The sequence below is a fragment of the Mustela nivalis genome (genome assembly GCF_964662115.1).
Source record: "Mustela nivalis genome assembly, chromosome: 2".
In the NCBI taxonomy this organism is placed as follows: Eukaryota; Metazoa; Chordata; class Mammalia; order Carnivora; family Mustelidae; genus Mustela; species Mustela nivalis.
In genome coordinates, this window is record NC_139021.1 from 16,264,732 (window position 1) to 16,288,295 (window position 23,564).

Sequence of the window (23,564 nt, forward strand, 5' to 3'; positions counted from 1 at the left end):
TGAAAATCACAAAATCAAATTAATCCACTCAGTATTTTTAAGTGTAAATGACTGTTACAGTAAAGATGGGGAATGAGGCAGACACCAAAAATCGACACAATCGGTATCAAGCAAGGAACAGCACCAAACGTCCTGAGATCCCGTGACGAGCACTCCAGACTCACCTTTTCCAGTTCTAGAAGAAAGCTGTCCAGAGACTCGTCTGAGAGTTTACCAACTTCGAACATGGTGACCGCATGGCTTTTCAAGTTCTGGCGTAAAGAAACAAAAACAAAAAAACTAAAATGGATCTTAAAACCTTCTACAAGTCTATTATGAATAAGTTCTAATTTTCTCTTTTTAAAATGAAACAGAACATTTCATATTTCTATTATGCCTTCCAATATAAACAAAGGTGATGAGGCGCGAGGCTAACTGTCACTAAAAAGTTACCATGCTCCTCCATGGAATATAAAACAAGACGGTTGGCATTTTGTGTTTTCAGGAATAAATCCAGTACTTAAAAAAAAGATCTCAAAGCATGAACTATTTTACATCTAATCTTTAAACACTGTCACATTTAAACAAGAACTGGACTAACCGGTGAAAGATTTCCCATCATTAAAAAGGCAGTAAGAGTTGAGTCGAACAGAAACGCAATGCGCTTTGTATATCCTGTAGATAAACTCAAACTGCTTACACTGGCTGTGTCCGCTGGAACAAAAAAAAAAATCGTAATTTAAAATCGAGTAAATGAAAATTTTTCTTTGCCCACCTTTTGGAATGAGAAAGAACTGCATTTCAACTTGATTTAATAATTCAAAAGTATGTAACTATTAGTAATTTTATAGTTCTAGGAGACCCCAATCCAACCTCTCTCCAACCAAAGAAAGTTAAAAAAAAAAAAAAAAACTTTTAAGTACTCACTTTTGTGGTATTTCTTGAAAGCCAGTAATAAACCAAGACTTGGTAACTGTCAGAACACTTACGACTGGCTAGCCTGACCTCTTCAGACAAGTCACCTGGCTCCGCTAAGAGCCTGGGGTCAGAATAGGGCTACGCTGCACTCCTCTCCCCCCGCCCCAACATAAAACCACACGCAGCCCCTCACGCACTGCGCTTTCTTTGCCTCCCTTTGTGCTTAGCCCATGCTGAGGCCTTCCCTCACTCACCAGCTGGCAAGCTCTTATTCGTTCTTAGCCCAATTATCATCTCCTCCATGAAGGCTTCCGAAATCTCTAGACAAGAAAGCTCTTTCTCTTTGCTCCCCACAAGCACCAAAACACTTCTCACACTGTTGTGGTTTTTGTGATTACACTACCTTCCCTCTCCCTAGACTTATTCTCAGAAGGACAGTGCCATATTCAATGCCCAGCATACCGCTAAGGACTCGAACACTGCACATCAAATGAACAGTATCAAGAACAAAGCCGAGTTCGCTCTGTGAGTGTCTGCATAGACACAAGGCATCTCTATACCCTGAGGGACTGCTAACCCGGATCTTCTTGACTATTGGTGTCCGTGTCGGTAGCTGATGAAACTTCCTGCGCGGGACTCCTGCTTTCCCCTCCATCCCACGACAGCAGCATCTTCTGTGGGTCTAAGGTACTCCTATGAATGAAGAATCCAGCCATGTTTTACCAATCATATACATCTTAGCTTATACTGTGCTACTGAAGTCAGCACTCAAATTGTGAATACCCACCCAGTCCCGTCTTATGTTCAAGCCCCAAACGGAGACGTAGCCCCAAAATGCTCTGCCCACATACAGCAATTATTCTTAACCAAGACCCATGGGCAGGCTCCAGGGAGTGTGAGAACTCTTTACAGCTGTTTATAAAATACCGTATGTACTTTCCTCTGGGGAAAGCATTCTTGTTCTCATCAGATGATAAAAACCATTTATCACACAAAAGATTAAATACCACTAACAGGCAGCATTCACCTCAATGGATAGGTTGATAAGTAAAATTTTTGTACACAGAGCAATGTTTTTTTCAAAAGGAAACTCTAATATCTCAGACTGAATAAATGAATTACTTTAATCTGTTTACAGATGGAACATTCCTCCACGATGAATGAAGCTGATCCAAATTTATTACTTGTCCCTTCTTATGGGCAAAGCCCAATCGGCAATACATTGAAACAGCATTCTGAAAGAATATAAAGAAGTTAGCATTTAAAATAAACCAGACATCAGACTATTTGTAGAGATAAAGTGATCCCTGAACACTTTTATGCCACCAGAAAAAAACATTTTTCAGTAGGCCTGCTCCTCCCCTAAGGTGTTCACAGATGTGGAAGAGAGAGTACTTCCAATTCTCTGGCCTGGCACTCTTTCAGATGCAGCAGCAGAAGAGGGTGCTTTCAGTGGCCTCATCATGAGACACTGATCGGGCAGCTTCTTGCACGCGCAGGAGTGTGAGTGTGGGCTCTCACTCCCAGCGTGGAATACTGCTTCAGCGCCCTTACCTTGGTCTTTTCGATCTTTGCAGATACCCCCTTTACTGTCCTCACTCCCCTGCACAGCCAATAAGAATCTCCCTGTGTCTATTTCTCAGTAGCTTATCAAGACAAAAGTTTATAATAAAAGCCATTCAGTACTTATAAATAAAAAGAGTATAAAAATTATATACCTTAACCAAGGATAAGTCTATTTCAAGGACATTCGCAAGCTAGAAAATAAAAACAAAAAAATTATTTACACTCCTAGAATTATCAATATTATACAGTTGTAATAAACAAGTGAACCATAATCAGCAAAATTTTAAATTATGAATAATTAAAAGACTCAATATATTAATTCTGAAATCAGAACTTTCTTCTTTCCTTATGTCTAAGTAGCACAAATCCAGATAGTGACCATAAGGATGGGAGGTTCTTTCCTCTTTGGTCTCTTTTAAAATAAGAAAATGCTTATATCAATCAACAGTCTGCAATCCTTTTACCAACAATTATATTAAGTTATTTACCAAATTATATTATTTACTAAAGTTATTATGTATATACAGAAAGTAACTTCAGAATTGTAACTTAAGTATATTAATGGTCTATGACCTACCCATGCATATTGACTCTGAAAACATTTTAACCTTATCATTAAATAATTTTATCTACTTTACACAAATGTATTTTATAATCTTGAGGTTAAGTTCGTTCATAAGACATTGTCACACTTACCTCCGCAACATTAGTATGCTCATCTATGGAAACAAATATCTTATAGAGTAGAGTTTCAAAATAATCCCCTTGCACCCGATTCATTACAAAACCTTCAAGAGGAGGAACTAAAACAAAACGGACTTTTATCAGTGATTCAATTTTATAAAACAAGAAAGCATATGCAAATACCCATTCAAAAAGGCAAACCTCTACCTTAGGGACTAAATTCAGTTTTTTATTTATTTTATCTACTCCATAGCAAGTTTTCTAAAACCCCCAAAGTTAAGGCCATCTACAACCCCATCTACACAGAGGACTCTGACAGTAGAGCACAAATCCTACAAAGAGTAACCCCAGGGAACTGTCAGCATTACTGAGACAGAGGAAGTGCTGGAGGACATGAACTGGGTAGAAAGGCAAGGGGACTGGGGCTGCTTTGGAATGGGGAAGGCTTCAATGAGTGTGTTTTAATGCCTTACAGATAGCAGGGGTGACTGGGCTAAAGCAGAAAAGCAGGAGACCAGGTGTGCTATACAAAGACCAGGTGAACGGAGAGCACTGACTGCCTTTCTCCCATCATTCCTGCTCCATCCTGAGAAGAAAGGAAATTTATCTGCAGGACCGCCACTTTTACCAGCAATCACTAGTCTGTGTCCTCCTCAGTGGCCTCAGGGGGAAGAAAGGCAAGACTTTCTTGAGCACAGGAGGCAGCCCAGCGGCGGCTGTCCACCCAAAGACGTACTCACGCTCATTTCTCTCCATCTCTTTGGTCCAGACACTCTAATCCAATTTACTAGGGCACTCTGCCCAGCTGATAATGAAGAGGTACTGTGCCTTCCTTTAACATTCCCTAAAATGCACCCTAAATGTGCACCCTGGGAAGGAAGAGTGCCTAAGCCAACAAAGGGTCTGAGTATCCCTGTGTCCCCTGACCCTAATACCAACCAACTGCACCCAAAACCTAAGTTATTCCTAAAAGAGAAATCAGACAAAATTTAAGTGGTCAAAATGAAGGCACTACGAAAAAAAATCACACTGTACATTTCAGGCCAGATTATTCACTTTCCAGAACTGGCTCAAGTCACTTTGTAAGTTAGTGTTACCCATGGTTCCCATCATCCAAGTACTTTAAGGATCCCGGGTTTCTCTTTACAAGTATTTTAGAACCTCATATTCATACCATTCATTCTTTTCCTACACTATCAATTGTGGGAATAACAACAAACGGATACTGAGCACATGTTAAGTGCCACACTATAGTACACAATTTCATCTAATCCTCTTAACCTCCTAAGACATTCAACGCTATACCCCTGTAGTGTAGAGAAGAAAAATCAAGACACTTAAGTGGTTAAAAATACACAATTTACATCTAGACAAAAAGAACAATGTAACTCTACATGATGAGATACTGCAGAGTCTCCCAATACATACTAAGTTTAAAAAAACGGAATACGAACTACAACACACCATCTGGGTAAAACTAAAGCCATAGAAAAAGGACATGTACATACATGTCTATGTGCTGAGCACACTTTTGGGAAGATAAACAAGAAACTTAACAGTGGCCACTGAGAGAGAAACTGGGTGGCCAGACACAGGGGTCAGAGGCATATGTTTTTATACTCTTTTATAAATTTAGAATTTAATAACTTAACACTGCCTACTCAAAAATATGTTGGTGGGGGAGGACAAGCTCACATATACAGGGACCAAGACTGGTGGCTGCCAGAAGTAGGGGGGAGGGGCATAAAAGGAGTAAAAAGGTACAAACTTTGAATTATAAACTAAGTAAGTCCTAGGGATGTAACTTATAGCATAACAACTAGTTAGTAATGTTGCCCTGCATATCTAAAAATGGTTAAAAGAGTAGATCTTGGGGTGCCTGGGTGGCTCAGGGGGTTTAGCCTCTGCCTTCGGCTCAGGTCACGATCTCAGGGTCCTGGGATGGAGCCCTGCATCAGGCTCTCTGCTCAGCAGCAAGCCTGCTTCCCCCCCCTTTCTGCCTATCTGCCTACTTATGATCTCTCTCGCTCCCCCCCTCTCTGTCAAATAAATAAATAAAACCTTTAAAAAAAAAAAAAAAAGAGTAGGGGTGCCTGGGTGGCTCAGTGGGTTAAAGGCTTTGCCTTCAGCTCAGGTCATGATCCCAGCATCTGGGGATTGAGCCCCATATCAGGCTCTCTGCTCAGCAGGGAGCCTGCTTCCCTTCCTCTCTCTCTCTGCCTATTTGTGATCTCTGTCAAATAAATAAATAAATTCTTAAAAAAAAAAAGTTCCAGCTACAGGTTTGGATTTGTATGACAAAGGTTTTTAAGAATTTTTAGACTATTTCTATATGTATCTTAAAAGTATTCTATTCAAGCTTAACAGAAATCTAGAAAGCTATAAATGAAAGGGGAGCCATAAACCAAGCAAGTATACGGTATGACGATGCACTAAATCCATTTTAACAACAAACCCCTTCGTGACTACTCTCTTTATTTATCCAGTTTATCTGTCCCACCATCATACTGCTTGTTTTGTTGAGACAGAGATGAAATGCTTTCTCTGAAATCAACTTCGGTGTCTCGTGCTAAATTTGATGGCCTCCATCTTGTCAAACTGCTTTCCTTTCACAGGTTATTCCAAATTAGGGAACATCCCATGTTCCATGGCGAGAAGGAGGATATATTCAGCACTTGTAAGAGCATGAGTCTATCTGTACCAACAGAACTTGCTAGATCCTAAGAAAAGCCTGGCAGAACACATCTCTGTAACAGCGCAGCCATCCACTTGGCCCTTCTCGGACCACACCTTGCAGATGCACTTAGTGATAATGTGAGTCAGTGTTCAAACACTCAGTCAACAGGGACTGAAATGAACCAATCAAAAACCAATCTTTTTAGGAGATTCTCAAATGAGTCAACATTAGTTTACTGATGAGAGTAAAGACTAGAATAACGCATAATGGTTTCCTATTTTCTCACAGTGACAGGAAACCACTAACAGCCCATCCTCCAGAAATAATTTCCTTGTCAAAACCTTTCGAACTGTAAAACTAGTTATTTTATTTATTTTAGTGTTATAGCAGCAATTCTATAAAGCAGAATTAGTATTTCATTGCTTTTTGGTTGTCCTTCCAAACTGAAAATAGAATTCATGTATGCACATGGTTCAAAATCCACTCTTAAAGAACATTGACGCATGCTAACACAAATAAAGGTCAGGACACACGACAACATGATAAACCTGTCCGGATTCAACATGGATAGGAGGGAGTATTCTTGTCATAAGCTGCTATCATCGCTCAATAGTTAGTAGCAAAGTCATTCCCTGGCAATTTTTGACATTTTATATTTGATTACACAAACATTAAATATCTTAGTTTGAGGAAAGATACTAACAAACCAGAACAATAGCTGAAAGATGTGCTGGAAAACATACCTTAACATATAACCTAAATACAGTGTAAGAAATCTAACCTAGAGAAGAAAAGCTCCACTGTGTTCAAGGATGTTAACCACATCACTATCCTAGCAAGAAAAGTTTAAGTAACCTCAATAACCAGCAACAGGTTAATACACTGATACATCCACCAGAAAATACACAAGGGCTTTAACAGTGGTTTAACTTGGGAATGGGTGAAGGAGAAAGGGAGGAGTAGATAAAGTCAAGAAAGACAATAGTGACACAAAAAAATAAGACAGGCACACAGAGTAAAAGTATCAAATGAAAGGACTGAACATCTATAAAACCAGTTATGCACTGAACAAAGACTAAAAGGACAAATCTGTAAAATCATTAAGTTGACTTGGGATGTGAGAAGTTTATTTCTGATTTCCATTATTTTAACATTATGTGTACAACAATGTGAAGATAAAAATAAGGAATTTAAGTAAAACACACTGCAATGTGCTACCATGTAACAAAGGAGAAATGTCTTCCTCTGAGAAAATCTATTATTGCAGATCTCAGAATGGTATGAGTCTAATCTGTTAGGGTGACAGATGTGATATACGCAATGCCCAGGACCTAGTAACCACTGAAAAATAGCAGAAAACACCAGCACATACTTACCCGCTATACAACTGTCATCAGATATTGGGACATCCAGATAAATAAATCCTTTATTATATAAGCCTACGGAAGCAAAGGTATTTGTTTTAGGTGGAACACTAAACCACAATAAATTTAAAACAAAACAAAACAGATTCCTGATTTTCTATAAAGATCCTTACAACTGAATGCTAGGTGAAGGAGAAAAAAAGGAAACAGAAGAGGAAAAGAACTGAAGTTTTCAAAACTGTTTTCTTCATGTGCTCAGAACCAGAGAAATATCCTTACAACTCATCTGTATAAATTTCTAGTGTATGTGAATAACTGAATGAAAGCCACACAGGGAAACAATGGACCAAAGTCACAGCTCAAACAACAACATGCCTTAGTAAATAGTACCATGGGTATCTAACTGATAAAAATTTCTATTAATTGCTGATGGTTTAGAACAAGTCTTTATGTTGACAAAAGACCGTTTCTACTAACCACTTACTATGTACTACATTGTAATCAAGTGATCCAGAGAGCTGAGGGCCCGCGTCGATGATCTTATCAATAGCGCATTTCTCAGGCAAAGTACATATCTAAGAAGAGCAAAATATTTTCAATTAAGTTCGATCCAAAGTAATTCAGAAGTCTCCTGAAATCATGTTTAAAATCGAATGATTATTACGATTATGATTACTATATATGATTATATATTATTACATTTTATGTATCATACATGATTACGATTATTATGTGTCATTAGCTAAATGTACCACATACTTTTTCTTTTATCACTCTAGAATTCAAAGGAAAAGCTATGTACATAACCGTCAATTAAGGCGCCACAATATGCTACCAAAAGAATGGAGGACAAAGTAATTTTAAGTACAATATTTGCTGTTAAGTATTAAGTGTTACCTAACAAATACCAATATTTAATCATCATCTCTGAATGGGATTCAGATCCATTTGCTGACTCTGAACCTCTCAAATCGGAAGTTTATTCAGCCTCCATGTGGATTTATCAATTACAGGAAGTTCACTATCTTATGACAGTCTGACAGCTGTTAGAAAGTTCCTACACTGTTCCGCTCATGAGATTTAATCCATCCTCTGAAGTAAAATAAAATGCAAACTTAAAAAAAACCTCACACTCACTTTTATTCCTTCAACCACAGAGAGGCGTGACCTGGTCTCTAGGCCCTCTGGTCCGTGGCCCTGCCCCTTTTCCTCCAATTCAGCATTTTCTTCTACCAGACACGGGCTCATCTGCAACATGGTCTGACCACTGGAAACATCACTGCCCTTGATCCAGGCCCTCCCCACCCCCAATCAAAGCACCTCCCTCTTCCTGAGGACACTTCAGCAGAGCCACGAGGAGCACCACTCCCACAGCAAAATGGCTGAAGTAAAATCCTGCACCTTCACCCCCAGGGTGACTTGAACCATTACTTCATGTCTCTGTGCTCACTTTCCTCATACATGAAATGGAGCACAAGGCAGACACACCCAGCGGGTTGTTAAGAGCATCTGAGACAATACAAAAGGTGCTGGGAAGAGAGCCCCACGCCTCGAGCGCACAGCAAGTGCTCAGGAAGCGCTGACTGCTATCGTGGCGGCTAGCTGCAGCTTCACATCACTTGAGATGAAGCTTCTGTCTAATCCGAGTCCCCAGGTTACTGAACACAAACCAAGTCAAGTCTCCCTCATTACTGGATTTTTAAAAATGTACTGATTTGAGAGAGAGAGAACATGCATGCACGCACATGTAAGCGGGGAGGGGACAGAGGGAGAGAGGATCTCAAGCAGGCTCTGTGCGGAGCGTGGAGCCTGATGTGGGGCTCGATCGCATGACCCTGAGATCACGACCTGAGCAGAAATCAAGAGCTGGACACTTAACCGATGGAGCCACCCAAGTGCACCCCCCTCATTACTAAAAAGTGTCTTTGAAAACCACCAATATTCTAGCCTACCACAGTCATTTACAACTTTGAACTTACACTTAATTTTCCTCCAGAAAACCAGTGTTACTTTTTAGAAAAATTAGAGCTCTGATTAAAAGTTATAATTTAAAAAATAAAAATCCAATGTTTAATTCCAAAGGGATCTACCTTTATGTCATCTTCTGTGATATATCCAGCCTGCACCACCCACCACGCCTCTATGGCGATCTCCACCGGCTTCACTGGTAGAAGATCACGAGCTGTTTTCCTTCTGAAAAATTTCTTCAATGGTACAAACGTGAGAATTTGCAATCAGCCTGAAATCCATGCTTTCTTTTTTACTGATCAAAGTATAAGACTGTTTCTCACAATCCAATAAACAAATCTTTTTAAATCCTCCTGCTTTAAAATCTGAAGAATTTTAGATATACTGGAGAGAAATATAATATAGAGAAAGTCATTCTTCAATTATTTCAAACTAAATTACTTCAAAACACTAAACCTCAAGTCTGGATCTAAATCCAGAAACCCAAAGGAAATCCAGGAGGTAAAAATGAATTTGGAGAACGTGTCCTTACTTCACCCACCATGCTGGGAGAGGAATGAGCAAGTAAAAAATCAGCAGAGCAAAAATTAATTTTTAAAAATAAATATTTTATTCCTTAAACATTTTAATTCAATAATCGCATAAGCATAACCTAGAAAATATGGAAGAGTTGTTTTGGTATTTTGTATGAAGCCTATTTTCTTGATCAAAGAAATTTCAATTCAGTATTTCTACTACTTAAAACAATGAGAATGTGTGATAACAGGGATGAAACAAGAAAGGGAAGGAAACAACTAACTTACTTTTGACGACCGACACTGATTCATCAGATCAATGTACTGATTTCTTCCTATGCCAAGAAGCCTTAGACCTGAAATTAAGAGGCTTTATTTTAAAAACACTTAATGTATCTTAAAATATCAGTACACCCAGGTCTTTTAGGAAAAAACCCTTAGCTTTTGTTCATCCCTGATGACTGATTAACAATCAACATCAAATTAAAAGAAATTCTTCAAACAAAATAACAAAAGAAAACCAAACTGGGAAAGATGAACTCAAGCTGACATCTCTGACAATGTCCCATGGAAAATCTTTAAAAAGCAGAAACCCTTCCAATATCAGGAAGTCAAAGTGTACTTCTCAGCAAAAGTTTCTCCTTACTCAAGAGAACGGTGTCCCATGTCAAATATATACTTCCTTAAAATAAGCATAATAAAGCAAATTTTATTAGTAACAACTGGGTATCATGCTGCGAAACTATCATGCACAAATTTTAAATTTTCTTCCCTCATGTGGAACACAACACAGCCCAAGTATCAGAATTCATTTTCTAGAAATACAGACTTCTCATTTTACCCTCTAACATATTTCTCCCTTAGACATTTAGACTAAACCTTATACTTGACTTGTCTCACCTGATAAAAATTCCTACCAACACTGTTGCTTGCTATTCCCATGCTTCAAATGTTTCAGGTTAAAACACACATGACAACACAGACAACAGCACGCATACACAACAACAGACTAATCGTTACCTTCAGCGTCATTACATACTTACAGTCAGCGGCAGTAAAATTGGGCAATGAATCATAACTCTTCTCACTGTTCATAATGTCCTTTCAAAAAAAAAACAATTAAAAATTCTAAATGCAAAATATCCTTAGATAAAAACATGTGAATAAATACCTATTAAGAGAGCCAAACAGGATAATCAGAATTGTTGCCCGAAGCACTGAGATGAGAGTGTGTGACCTAAAGCATGCAGGCCTCCCTGTGGGCCACCTGGGCCCAACCGAGTCACCGCAGATCAGCCCTTCAGGTCTGGCTTTCCCACAGCGCTCCTGAATCCCAAACATCTGCCCTGCAACTTGCGCTCTGTGGAAGCTACACACGGAACACCGCTTTCAGAGCTCCCGGTTCCTGCCTCTCCACGCCTCACACCTCATCCCAGATCCGTGAACCGAGAGAGGTCTCCTGATGTGTCATGCTTCCATCAACACACATCTGAGACGTGCACTACCAACAAAGACTGTGACCGCTCAGTCATCTTGGCTCCTACGAGACCCAAGCAGCGGCACAGTTAACCTCAGCATCCAGCTTCTTCCAATGCCCCTCTGTTACTCCAATAATAAACCAACTGTCTACCGTGGGGATAGGGCCCATTTTCAACCTAGGACCTACACCCAATGGTGTAAGAACAGAAAGCAGAGAGCAGGGAGCACCTGGACACAACTGAAAGTTGGTAAAGGGGGGAAAAGCCCTCCCCTATCATCTCTCCTAAACCTCATAGTCAGTGCCAGCGCAACAAAGAGGCAGTCCGAATCATTCTCCGTCCTGATGACCGGCCACCTTCGTTCTGCCGCCCTGGCTCTCAGGAAAGGGGATCGACAGAAGCCGGGGCTGTCAGGCCTCAAGCTTGGCACTAATATTTCCTCCCGAACAGGGACACAGACACATGGGAGACGCAGGACGGCCTAAGCGCTTGTGAAGAAGCGGCTCAGGGAGAAAAGCAAAGGGAGCTCTCGCAGAGGAAGCCACATGGGAACGTGACCTCACTGGTCCTGCACGTTCCCAGCTCCTTCAGTTCAAGGCCTCCCCCTGCTCTGGAGGCAGCTAGTGGGCCCAAAACAGCGGCACTCTCATCAAACTAAGTAGCCACTGAATACTAGACAAACATTGCCAATCTTTGCATGCAGCTCACTTAAAAACAGGATATTTAAAGTTACTTGACAAAGGTCTAAATACTGACTTTGGAAAAAAGCTAACATCCAAAAATTAATAAAAATGGCAAGACATTAACAGCCAGAACTACAAATACTTTTCTTTTTCTAACACGTGTATTGCATGTTGGGTTTATAATCACTTATTCTTTCTCTAGTCAGAGAATCGTTAAACGCATTAAGTTTCTCTGAACTCAATGCTCAGTTCTGTCACCCACATTTTCAACCTTAATCACGTGTTCAAAGCAGTCGGTTTTATAGAGACTCTGCTAACATAAATGAGTGACTAATGCTACAATAGCATTTGAGGGTCAACAATGCCCTCAAAAACATGGCACAAAAACAGGTACCTTTCCATTATGAGAGCCTGGACAACAACTCCTTGTACAGTGTGGATGACATAGTTAACTCATAACCAACTCTCTTTTTTTTCCACTGTAAACTCAGAAACAATGCCCACTGGGGCTGAGAAGAGCACAGCCAGTCATTACTGGCATCGCTACTGACGACACAGAGTCCCGTCGCATTCCTAATGCCCCACATACACCGTGAACTCACCTCCATGATCCCAGTATAGTATGAAAACGGTGTTATCCTCAGGCCCTTTACCATTATATCTGACAGATGGTAAGGGTACAGCATGAGGTGATCACGACTGTACTTTAGCAGCTCCTCGTAGTATTTGCGTTCATCTTTCTTGACATGTTTAACTGCGGAAAGCGAGAAATTTTCAATTTTCAGGTGTCTTACGGCTATCTATAATTATAAATGCAATAAGAACTACTTTACAAACCAACATTAACTAAAAATAAAAGCACAGTAGTTGGAAGAGAACAAACGAAACTAAGTTGGAACAAAGAAACAAGCCACAAAGAAACAGACTTCAGAGTACACAAGCGGAATCTGCAACAGGACAGATAAATAGAGAAAGAATTCTTACCAAGTCAGAAAGCCAAGAAAGCAATCATGGAATGTTCTCTCTAAAAGATGCAAAACGCAAGCTAGAATTCATCAAATCCCTTACTATATACCACAAGAGAGCCAAACTGAACAGTAGTTTTCAATGCATCAAGTCTATTTCAAAAAATTATTTGATAGTTTTGTTCTTTAAATGGAAAAAGACCCCTGACTCCCATGAAATACATTTAAATAAAACAAAACTATCTCTTAACTACAGTGCTTAATCTGAGAGTAAATACATGCACAGAAAGATTAGCAGGGCAATAGAACAGACTAATGAGTCATCTGACAAAAACCAAACATTTAAAGAAAAAGTTAAAACACATACACACATACACACACACACACACACCCAACTATGCTTAAAATTTGTTCCAGTTATTACAGAGATTTCATTAAATTTATATTTTGAAAATTTATGGGAAAAAAACCCACAAAATCCAAAATCAGAAACTATTAAGAATGAATATACTTCTCTTCTGGCTTATTTTTTCACCTAAAGTGAAAAAACAACAACTGAATTGAGATTAATATTTTATAGGTAAAATGAATCTACAATGGATACTCTTTAAAAAAAAATAATTTGAATCCGATTTAGAAAGAAAAATTTACTTGCTCATACAAATTGTTGTTAGGTGGGATGGGTCAGTACAGAGCTTCTTAAATGTCTATATGGAATAAAATTATAAAACATGCATTGAAAAGACAGAATAGATTAATGAAAATGGTAAATAGCAACAGGTGTTTCCACCGTGATATAAAAATGTCTCTACTTACCTAAGTTGTTTCTATATCGTAATTGATTGCGGATACTGTAAAGAACAACCTGCTTTTCATATTCTCTCTGTGAATTTCCAAGACTCTAAAAAAAGAAAAATTCAGATAGTTTTAAAAATAGCTTCTGAACTAAACAACAATACTTTTTCCTCATACAGTTTCAAAACCATGCCCCTTAATTTTATCCTACTACCTCTAATTTCCAGGACGAAGAATACTTTCTTAAGTGCTATTATACTAATTTTCATTCTATAATATTAAACAAAAATTTGATGTGTTTATTTTCAGTTTGCCTTTCTAAAAGGACTTACTGAAACTACCTAAAGTATTTAATATCAAGTAACAGTCCAAGAGCATAACTTCATTAAACTAACAAAAAACTAAACTCTACTTAAAAAGATTTCTTTCTTGACCGTTCCTAATTTGTGTGGAATAAGTGGACGGATGGATAGATGGATGAATGGATGCTTTCTTGCACCGACTTATCTTTTTAATTTAAGAGTGGCAACTAAAGACAGATCCCTGTCTGATAATTATTTACATTTGAAGGCTATGATTATTAAAAATTAATGTCTCTGGAGAATGTACATTTTAAATGTACCTCTAAATGATAAGATGACTTCTTTTTTCTTTTCTTTCTAAGATTTATTTATTTGAGAGAGAGAGTGTGTGCACGCATGCAAGTGTGGGGAAGAGCAGAGGGAGAGGGAGAAAAGGAATCTCAAGTGGGCTGCCCACTGAGCACGGAGCCAGATGCAGGGGTTCAACCTCAGGACCCTGAGATCATGACGTGAGTGGACATCAGGAGTCCAATGCTTACCCGACTGAGCCACCCAGGTGCCCCAATAAGATGACTTCTAAAAAACACCTTCTCCTTATGGTTTTGTTAAAAAAAAAAAATTTAGACAATTTTAAAATTCTGATACACTTTTTAATGGGCAAAACCTTTCTAGCTGTGCTTTGGTGTTTTAAGTTCAAAATTGGGCTCTCATGAAAGCAAGGAACAAGTATGTCTGATTACAGTCAACATTACATTCAATGTGCAACCACAAACTCAATTTAACATGACTGCTCTCCCTCTTTTTAATTACTAGGTATGATCTTTCCAACACGCTGTAATATAAAATCAGGCATCTGAGAAACTAATGGCAGAAAGATCAGAGGATTCAGTTATACTTCCTACCCACAGATCTGAAAGCCAAGGTAAATGTTTCTACACATACCTCCATAGAAGGCAATCTCCACAAGACAGGTTAAGACATAGAATAAACTGGCCCATAACTGGACCACTGGTGGGATGTACTTTTTTTTTTCTTTTTTAAGATTTTATTTATTTGGGGCGCCTGGGTGGCTCAGTGGGTTAAGCCGCTGCCTTCAGCTCAGGTCATGATCTCGGGGTCCTGAGATCGAGTCCCGCATTGGGCTCTCTGCTCAGCGGGGAGCCTGTTTCCCTCTCTCTCTGCCTGCCTCTCCATCTACTTGTGATTTCTCTCTGTCAAATAAATAAATAAAATCTTTAAAAAAAAAAAAAGATTTTATTTATTTATTTGACAGAGAGAGATCACAGTAGGAGAGAGGAAGGGAAGAGATCACAGAGAGAGAGGAAGGGAAGCAGGCCCCCTGCTGAGCAGAGCCCGATGTGGGACTCGATCCCAGGACCCTGAGATCATGACCTGAGCTGAAGGCAGCGGCTTAACCCACTGAGCCACCCAGGCGCCCCTGGTGGGATGTACTTTAACAAAAAAGTGAGGATGTGAGAAAATGGAAATCTTTCTTCCTGAACCTATGTTAATTAGTTTTCACAGGCTAAATAATGACCCATACTATGACAGAATATATGTGCTTTTATTTTATTCATCCGTCTTAACATCTGCAGAGGTTAGGAGCAAAGTTATCACAGAGAAACTACTCCACATCCTCTATGCAGCACCAAAACCTGGGTAATAAAGATGTTGAGGAGAATTCAAATGCTGGGTTTGCTACAAAACTTGTAAAGGGTTTTCTCTAACTTTGTTGCCAGAGAAGTAAGCCTCTTTCCCAAAGAACACAAAACACGGTCGCACACAGCACACGATTTTGGTAGAACCTAGAGCATCTTCTGCATTTGAGGTTTGCTCTTCTGTTTTAAAATAAATCTCTTAATTTAGCCCAACTTACAACCAGGTTCCGCCTTCCTAACTTCATTCCTGGGAACGCCACAACAAAAAGTGTAATCAAGCCACTCATACAAAACATAAGGGCCTGTTAATTATAAGCCAGTTAGAGAATGCGACATTTCATCATCTAAGCCTTCGTGCCAGGAATTAAGTTAACAACTGACCCTGATCAATCAATACATATGTGTGCCCACAAATACCTAAAAACTATGTTAGACGTTGACTTTGTTCTTCACTACCCAGATACATAAAATAAAACTGATCTGTTCACAAAGATTCCTTGGCTTCTCTCCACCCCTCCCCCAAATTTCCCACCATTCACATTCTGAAACACCGTTACCACCACAGGAAGCAAACTAAAAGAAGGGTCATTTTACTCTGAGACCCACTGACCCTGCAGAAATACTGACCAGGTCTGACAGATGAAGTACAGCAGCATATAAAAGGCTCTGTAACAGATTCAGAGAGACATAGCCGCTGGCTATCAGACAACCACTGCACATTCCTTCTGCTATTAGCAGAAGGAATTTTTTCTAAAGACTCTGCTCCCACAAACCCCAATCACGGCCCCCCACAATAAAGATACGCACAATTTTTTAACTGACCTTTCTTAGATGATACAGAACATCATCAGACTTTCCTTAAAATAACTACAAACTGTTTTTGAATAATGAATAAAAGATACTAATAAGCTACAAAAAACCTTGAAATAATGGCCTTATCTACAACTTTTACTGTATTTTTTAAAGTCCATCCCATCCAGAAAAGCTTTATGTACAGTTTGTAAAAATCTGGAATCCCCTTACCATTTGACATGCGCTTTTAAGAAAAATCTGAAATCACCTTCTCACAGCTTTCAAGAAGTGGGAAATGAGTTGTTTCTAAATTAAAGTCATCAAAGCTTACTGGAAACTCTATCAAAGTGTTTAGTATCTATAATGGCAAAAAAAAAAAAAATCTTTCCATACAAGGACCATTTCCCGCTTTTAAAGTGACTGAGCTTTAGTCCTGGAAAAATACCTCTGACTGATACCATCACTCACTTGCTCCAAAAATATTTACTAAAAGCTAACCATGTGACAGGTGCTCAAAATACAAAAGCAAAAACAGGTAATGTAAGCAGCAAATGCAACACAGTGGGGTTGAGTGGTATAGATGAGAAACTGTGCCGGGGAGGGTCAAATTCTCCAGATGTAGGTCAGGGAAATCCTTCCTGGAGGAGTTCTGACATTCAAGAAGTTACAAGTAATCTACAGGAGACAGGCAGTACAGGACTGAATGGGCCTTTCAGAAATCTCACCCCAGTGTAGTGTGAGGAATGAATGTGAGGGAGTCCTTCACTGAGGAAGAGAGACCAGACAGAAAGCTGATGTAGCAATTCAAGGTGGAGCGTGACCTAGGTGAACAGTAGTAAGGCTAGATAAGTAGTAAGTCCAAGGAAGTAACTAGTACAGATGGATTTTCCAACACCGGCTCCAAGTGGAAGTTTATCCTAAGCTAAGACAGCTATTTTTTAAGTGATCTTATTAAATTTTAATTTAATGTCACATTTCTACCTAATGATAATACTGATTTGTGATTATTTTTAATAGTCCTAAGTATTAGATATGCTTTTGCCAATACTAATTGAGATCCATTATTCATGCTAAACGTAACTGAATCATCCATCTTTCTTCCATTATGCTACATTTATATTCGTGAAAGGAAAAGTAAAGATGGAAACAAAGAAAAGCACTCTTGGTTCTTCCAGCTGTCTCTGGATACGCCACAAAACCCTAAAGAACAAAACTACCAAAGCCCTCATTCAAGCTTAACAAGAGAACACTCTTTCGAGCTTAGAGCTTTGTTCCTCCAAATCAAGATAAATGCCACATGGGCAGCCACAGAAAACCAAGAAATCTTAGTTCCTTTATCTTGCTACTTTCTCGTTGGGTATCTTCCGTTGAAAGCACTTTCCCCACCACGTGATGCACTGCCAGAACCTTAAAATTATTTGTTTCCCAATACTACACCCCCATGCTGAGTGAGGAAGCAAACTAATAATCCTATACCATCACCACCACCATCCCAAACGTTCCAAATACAACTGCCCAGCGCCAGTGGAAAACAGAATTTCACTCTGAACCAAGCAGAAAGGGAGGAACTTGAAGCTCAATCCATGGCCAGAGAAACAACGCCTTATATGCAGCATCTATCACTATCTTCCTAAGATTCAACACCACCTGCCATGTTCGGTACTTCTTCGTTTAATTGTTTACTGTCTTTCTTGACTAAAATGTAAGCTCCATGAAGGCAGGGTCTCTATCTTGTTGACTGAAGCAAACTACCCACACCTGGAACAAGGCATAGCAATCAGGTGTTCAGTTAACATTTGCTGAGCAACTGGTAAAAATGTCATTCAAGCAGTTGAGAATTAACCCTCAAAAAAAAAAACCCAAAAACCTCCTGACACTCTCTTGTTCAAACATCACTAGTAAGCCTATCCTGTCTAGAGGACACAGTCCAACCATCAGAGTAGGAAAACCCCTTCAAAATCTGGCCCTGCCTGCTTTTCCAGCCTTATCTGCTACCAACCAACCTCCACTCACTCACAAAATCCCACCTCCAAACACCAGTATACCCACATCTCCAGCTCCCCGGATACTAAGTTGCTAACTACTCTCAACACGCTCCTTCACTCGTCCAAGTTCTTCAAACAACCGGAAAACCTTCCTCCCTCTTCTCTCTCATTCGTCCTCTACGGCCCAATTTCAGTGCCTCCTCCACACGGGCTCCAGACACTCCCTGGACAATTTCTTACTCCTCCGTGTGCCCACGTGCACTACAACGCCAGGATGAGTGCGCGGCTATCCTCCTGTAACGCAGTCATTTGTTTCTCGTCTATTCCCCACCATCCTGAAGTTCTGGAGGTCAAGGGCCGCGTTCAATAGATGTCGCAAGCGCCTGACCCAGCGCCTGGTTTAAACGAGACTCCAGGCAAAGGTGCCAAGCGAGTCCATCCCGTTTACCAACCGCCCCATGCTGCCCCCGTGGCCCCACACGGCTGTCCCCTCCGAACCCCTAACCTGCGGGACGACCGCCCCGAGACCGCGGCGGGGGAAGGGCGGGAGTCCGCCGCGAGGGGCAGCCCCGGTCCCGCCGGCAAGGTGAGCAGGTGACGGCAGGGCGGGGCCCCGACCCCAGATTCCGGCCGTACCTGCCTCACGTTGGCCGGCAACTTGCTCCAGGGGTAGTTGTGCCGGATGTGAAACTCCACGTCTATGTTCATGGTGCCGGGAGCCCGGCCGGCAGCGGCCGTGACCGCAGCTGGAACGACGCCTCCCGCTTGCCCGCCCTCGGCCTATCGGGGAGCCCGCGGGAGGCCCCGCGCCTCACACTGCGGAGGGCCGGGGCTGCCCCATGGCCAGGGATCCCGACAGCTCCGCGCTGCCGGGCCACGGGGCACAGGAGGAACCGAGACCCTGGCAGGAGCGCCTAGGCAGCTCCAAGTTTCTTCCTAGTTTCGGCCCGCCGGAAATGGCTTTGGACTTGCGTCACTTCCGCCCTCTGGCGCGAGGCTTGAGGGGCGGGGCACTGACTGGTCTCCTGTCCCGCCCCCAGACTGTAGGGGGCGGGGCAAGGAGGTGGTGAGGCCAAGTCCGGGTTAACCGCCCCTGCCCACGTGTTTGGCTCCACAGGTCAGTGTCTGGATGAATAAAGATAAATTCTTGGGTCTGCATTGCCATTGTCAGATGTCCCACTTTTCTCCAGTTTCAGGCACTGGAGTAAGTTGTCTAAGAATGTCTAAGAATTCCTCCTTGGGGAGGAAGTCATAGCTGGCTTTAAATAGCGGAAAAGCAAAGCCAGCACTGAAGAGTATCTCCAGTCAATGGGGTTGGACCACTATCTTACACCATACACAAAAATAAATTCAAAACTGATTGAAAACTGTAACCCCTGAAACCAAAAACCCCTGAAACCAAAAATATAGGCAGTAAGGTCTTTGACATTAGTCTCAGCAGAATTTTTTTGGACCAGCCTCTTCAGGCAAGGGCAACAAAAGCTAAAATAAATAAGTGGGATTACATCAAACTAAAAGCTTCTGCACAGCAAAGGAAACCATCAACAAAACGAAGAGGCAGCCTACTGAATGGGAGAAGACATTTGCGAATCATATATCCAATAAAGGGTTAATATCCAAAATGTAGAATGAAATTCTATGACTTTGTATTGGAAAAAAAAAAAAAAAGCTGTGAGAGGGCAGGCATCTGCAGGAAGGCCTCCTGGCTTCGAACAGGGTGCCAGCAGGTCTATGCTTCACTTCCTCAGAGTCCTGTCACTGCTGACAGGATTTTTACCAAATGTAAATTGTTGTCTCACCAGCCATTAGAACTCAGAGCTGCCTTTGCTTATTACAGTGTCATCTGCAACAAAGAAACAGGCCAGCTCAGACGATCTGACAGGGAACGTCCTAGTGACCAGCCTGGCCAACAAGAGTCCATGCAGTGGGGTTGACCACAGTGCCAGGTACGGAGTCTACTTGAAGAACCCAGAGCTCCCTGACCAGGTGTGTGTGAACTGGAGATGTCTGACCTCTCTGCTGGAGTCTGCACTTGCCACTCTCAAGTGGCAGAGTTTCAGCAGAGAAGATACCTGGGATATCACTGCCGTTTCAGCTTTTTTTTTTTTCTATGTCCAACTGCCTCACTCATTTTGTCAGTCTTGTTCCCAACAAAGAATTCTATTTGATGGGCACAACCAATGATGTCAAAGACATCAGGAGGGAACCTGCTGCTCCCGAAGTACAAAAGCCTAAACAGAAAGACCAGTGTTAACATTCCAGGCACACTGCATTATAAGGCATCCGTTAGGAAGTAATTTTTAAACACATCTAGTGGATTGGGGAGAAGGTAAATGAGTTTGCACCCTGCCTGCTAGACCAGGTAGATCCTAAGCGTTAGGGAGACCCAGGGGCATGGGATACCTGGGCATAGGGGAAATGTTTGCTTATTTCAGGAAACCTTTGCCAATGGTTTCCTTGTGTTGTGATCTAAAAGGAACATCAGGGCAAAGAAGTTCAAAGGATGCTTTAGACATTTCAGATGAGCAGATATCTGTGAAGTTGAGCAGCTGAGTTGAAAATTTTTTAGCACTCCAAAATAGTGTTACATAGAAATTGGTCTCTATAGACTGTGATTTGCAGTCAAATCCTTGTGAACATGACATGCTTGTATTTAAAGTCTCTCAAAGGCAGTGGGTAAATAGGAGCAGTCACAGTTGAAGTTAATCTATCTTTAGTGCCTGAGTCTCAATGAACTTCCAGTATTTTTTTTTTTTTACTGCTGAGTTTTTAAAATCATGGCCAGCTCAACTAAATTTTAGTTCTTATGTAATTTTTTTTTATTTTAGATTTTAGTAAAAAGTATTTGGAATAAGTGAGAACTCATATTTTATTTTTTTAAGATTTATTTATTTATTTTAGAGAAAGAGAGACAGAAAGCATGGTGAGCGGGGAGGAGCAGAGGGAGAAAGGAGAGAGAATCCCACGCACACTGTTGAGTGTAGAGCGCAATGACGCAGGACTCGAGCTCACAACCCTGAGATCATGACCTGAGCCAAAAGCAAACTCACATGCTTAACCGATTGAGCAACCCAGGCACAGCACACAGTGAAAATTCCTAACATATTTTACAAGTCTATTTTCTACTCTGTTGGGGGACTTTTCATCACCATTTGAAGTTTCTCTAGGGAGGCTAGTTCTTCTTCCTCCAGATTAAGCCTCTTGAAAAACATGTATCCACTTTCTGTGCCTTTTTCTTAGAAGTAAGAGTGGCATGATATTTAGACAGGATCAGCTTTAGGGCAGAAATCAAGAATACTGTTTGGAGTTTTTTTTCCCCCAAAATTATGCTTTTATTTATTTGTTTGTTTGTTTATTATGTTTAATGAGCCAGCCTATAGTAGTACATCATTAGTTTTTTTTTTTCATCATTAGTTTTTGATGTAGTGTTCGATGATTCATTAGTTATATTTTAAGCAGAAGCCTAAGAGAGAAAAACAAAAAACAAAAAACGCCATTAAACCCTGCATTACTGAATGACTGGTTCTGTGTGTTATAGCTGCCATGGCCTTTTTCGGTTATCTAATCAGAAATCATTCTCATTATCTTACTGGTAGAAATACATGCAAACCCGCAAAGTTTTCTCTTCCCATTTGGCTTCTTCAGATGCTCTAAATTGTTGGTGAACATTTCTTAATCAGATTGGGGACTACGTGGTGTTAATTTTGAATTGCCTGAGTGGTGAAATCTGATCTTAAGGGAGCACAAACTTTCATTGCAGAGCTTTTGTTTTTCTCTTGGAACTATATCTTAAGTATCTTGGAATATGTTACCTTTTAAAATTGTTTTATTTTACCTATGGAAAAATAATAAAAATTCTTATAAAATTTTTGAATTTTGATTAAAAAATGGACAGAGGATGTGAATAGACATTTTTCCAGAGAAGACCTACAGATGGCCAACACACATATGAAAAAAGGCTCTCCACCACCCGCCATCAGGGAAATGCAAATCAAAGCCACAGTGAGATATCACCTCCCACCTGTCGGATGGGTGCATTATCAAAAATACAAAAAACAACAAGTGTTGGTGAGGATGTGCAGAAAAGGGAACCCTTGGGCACTGTTGGTGGGAATGTAAATTGGTGCAGCCACTGTGGAAAACAGTATGGAGGTTCCTCAAAAAACTAAATACAGAACTACCATGCAATCCAGCAATTCCACTTTTGGGTATTTATCTGAAGAAAATAACAACACTAATTCAAAGAGATACATACACTCCAATGTTTATTGTAGTATTATTTACAACAGCCAGTATATGGAATATTACTTGGCCATAAAAAGACTGAAATTAAAAAAAAAAAAAAAGACTGAAATTTTACCATCTGTGACCACACAGATTGAGCTAGAGAATATTATGCTTTAGCATTTATGAAATAAGTTAGAGAACGATAAATACCATATGATTTCACTTATATGTGGAATCTAAAAATCAAAGCAAAATAGAAACAGACTCATAGATACAGGTCCCCAACTGTTGGTTACCAGAGGGAGGAAGTTTTGCCGAGTGGGGGAGGGGGCGGACAAAACAGATGATGAGGATTAAGAGGTACAAAGTTGCAGTCATTAAAATAAGTAAGTCAGTGGGACTGTAACGTACAGCATAGGGAACATAGTCAACAATATTGTAACAAATGGTAACTAGACTTATATGGTGGGGATCATTTTTTAATGTATAAAAATATTGAGTCACTGTGATATACACTGGAAACTAATAAGCTATTATACATCAATTGTACCTCAATAGAAAAAACTTAATCTAGGGGCATCTGTGTGGCTGAGTTTGTTGAGCATCTGCCTTCTGCTCAGGTCATGATTTCAGTGTCCTGGGACTGAGTCCTGAATTAGGCTTTCTGCTCAGTGGGAAGTCTACTTCTCCCTCTCACTCTCTCTCTCTGTGCTTTCTTTCTCTCTTTCTCCCTCTCTCCCTCAAATAAATAAATAAAATCTTTATTAAAGAAAAAAACAATCTAATTATAATTGCATTAAAATTTCTTAACTTTCTATTCTTACAGCTCACATCTATTGTTATAAATAAGCAAAAAAGAGAGCGAGAGAGAAACTGTTTTTAAAGTCTTTTAAAATGTCCAGATTTCTTCTTTTGCTTATTATTGGGAACTCCTCATGGGTATGACAAGTAATGCTAAATATAATTCCCCATATTTTCTTTAAGTATAAACAATTAAATTATACCACA

At 40.3% G+C, this 23,564-nt stretch overlaps 1 protein-coding gene across 2 annotated transcripts in view; it reads right to left on the reverse strand.

Moving 5' to 3' along the window:
• The window catches only part of FAM91A1 (family with sequence similarity 91 member A1), a 44,340-nt gene extending 25,041 nt beyond the window's left edge, over positions 1 to 19,299 (reverse strand). The window contains exons 1-14 of one of the 2 annotated variants that reach the window (XM_082719424.1): positions 18,966 to 19,299; positions 13,614 to 13,698; positions 12,435 to 12,586; positions 10,715 to 10,772; positions 9,960 to 10,027; positions 9,279 to 9,392; positions 7,673 to 7,763; positions 7,201 to 7,263; positions 3,160 to 3,266; positions 2,616 to 2,654; positions 2,020 to 2,132; positions 1,475 to 1,590; positions 581 to 693; positions 165 to 251 (exon numbers count right to left, since the gene is read on the reverse strand). In XM_082719424.1, the coding sequence (XP_082575550.1) occupies positions 165 to 251; positions 581 to 693; positions 1,475 to 1,590; positions 2,020 to 2,132; positions 2,616 to 2,654; positions 3,160 to 3,266; positions 7,201 to 7,263; positions 7,673 to 7,763; positions 9,279 to 9,392; positions 9,960 to 10,027; positions 10,715 to 10,772; positions 12,435 to 12,586; positions 13,614 to 13,698; positions 18,966 to 19,037 (1,278 nt within the window). In that variant the 5' untranslated portion in view covers positions 19,038 to 19,299. Of the gene's footprint in view, positions 1 to 164; positions 252 to 580; positions 694 to 1,474; positions 1,591 to 2,019; positions 2,133 to 2,615; positions 2,655 to 3,159; positions 3,267 to 7,200; positions 7,264 to 7,672; positions 7,764 to 9,278; positions 9,393 to 9,959; positions 10,028 to 10,714; positions 10,773 to 12,434; positions 13,505 to 13,613; positions 13,699 to 18,965 lie in introns of both variants that reach the window. The other variant, XM_082719425.1, reaches the window with a different exon arrangement.
• Positions 19,300 to 23,564: the final 4,265 nt, after the last annotated feature.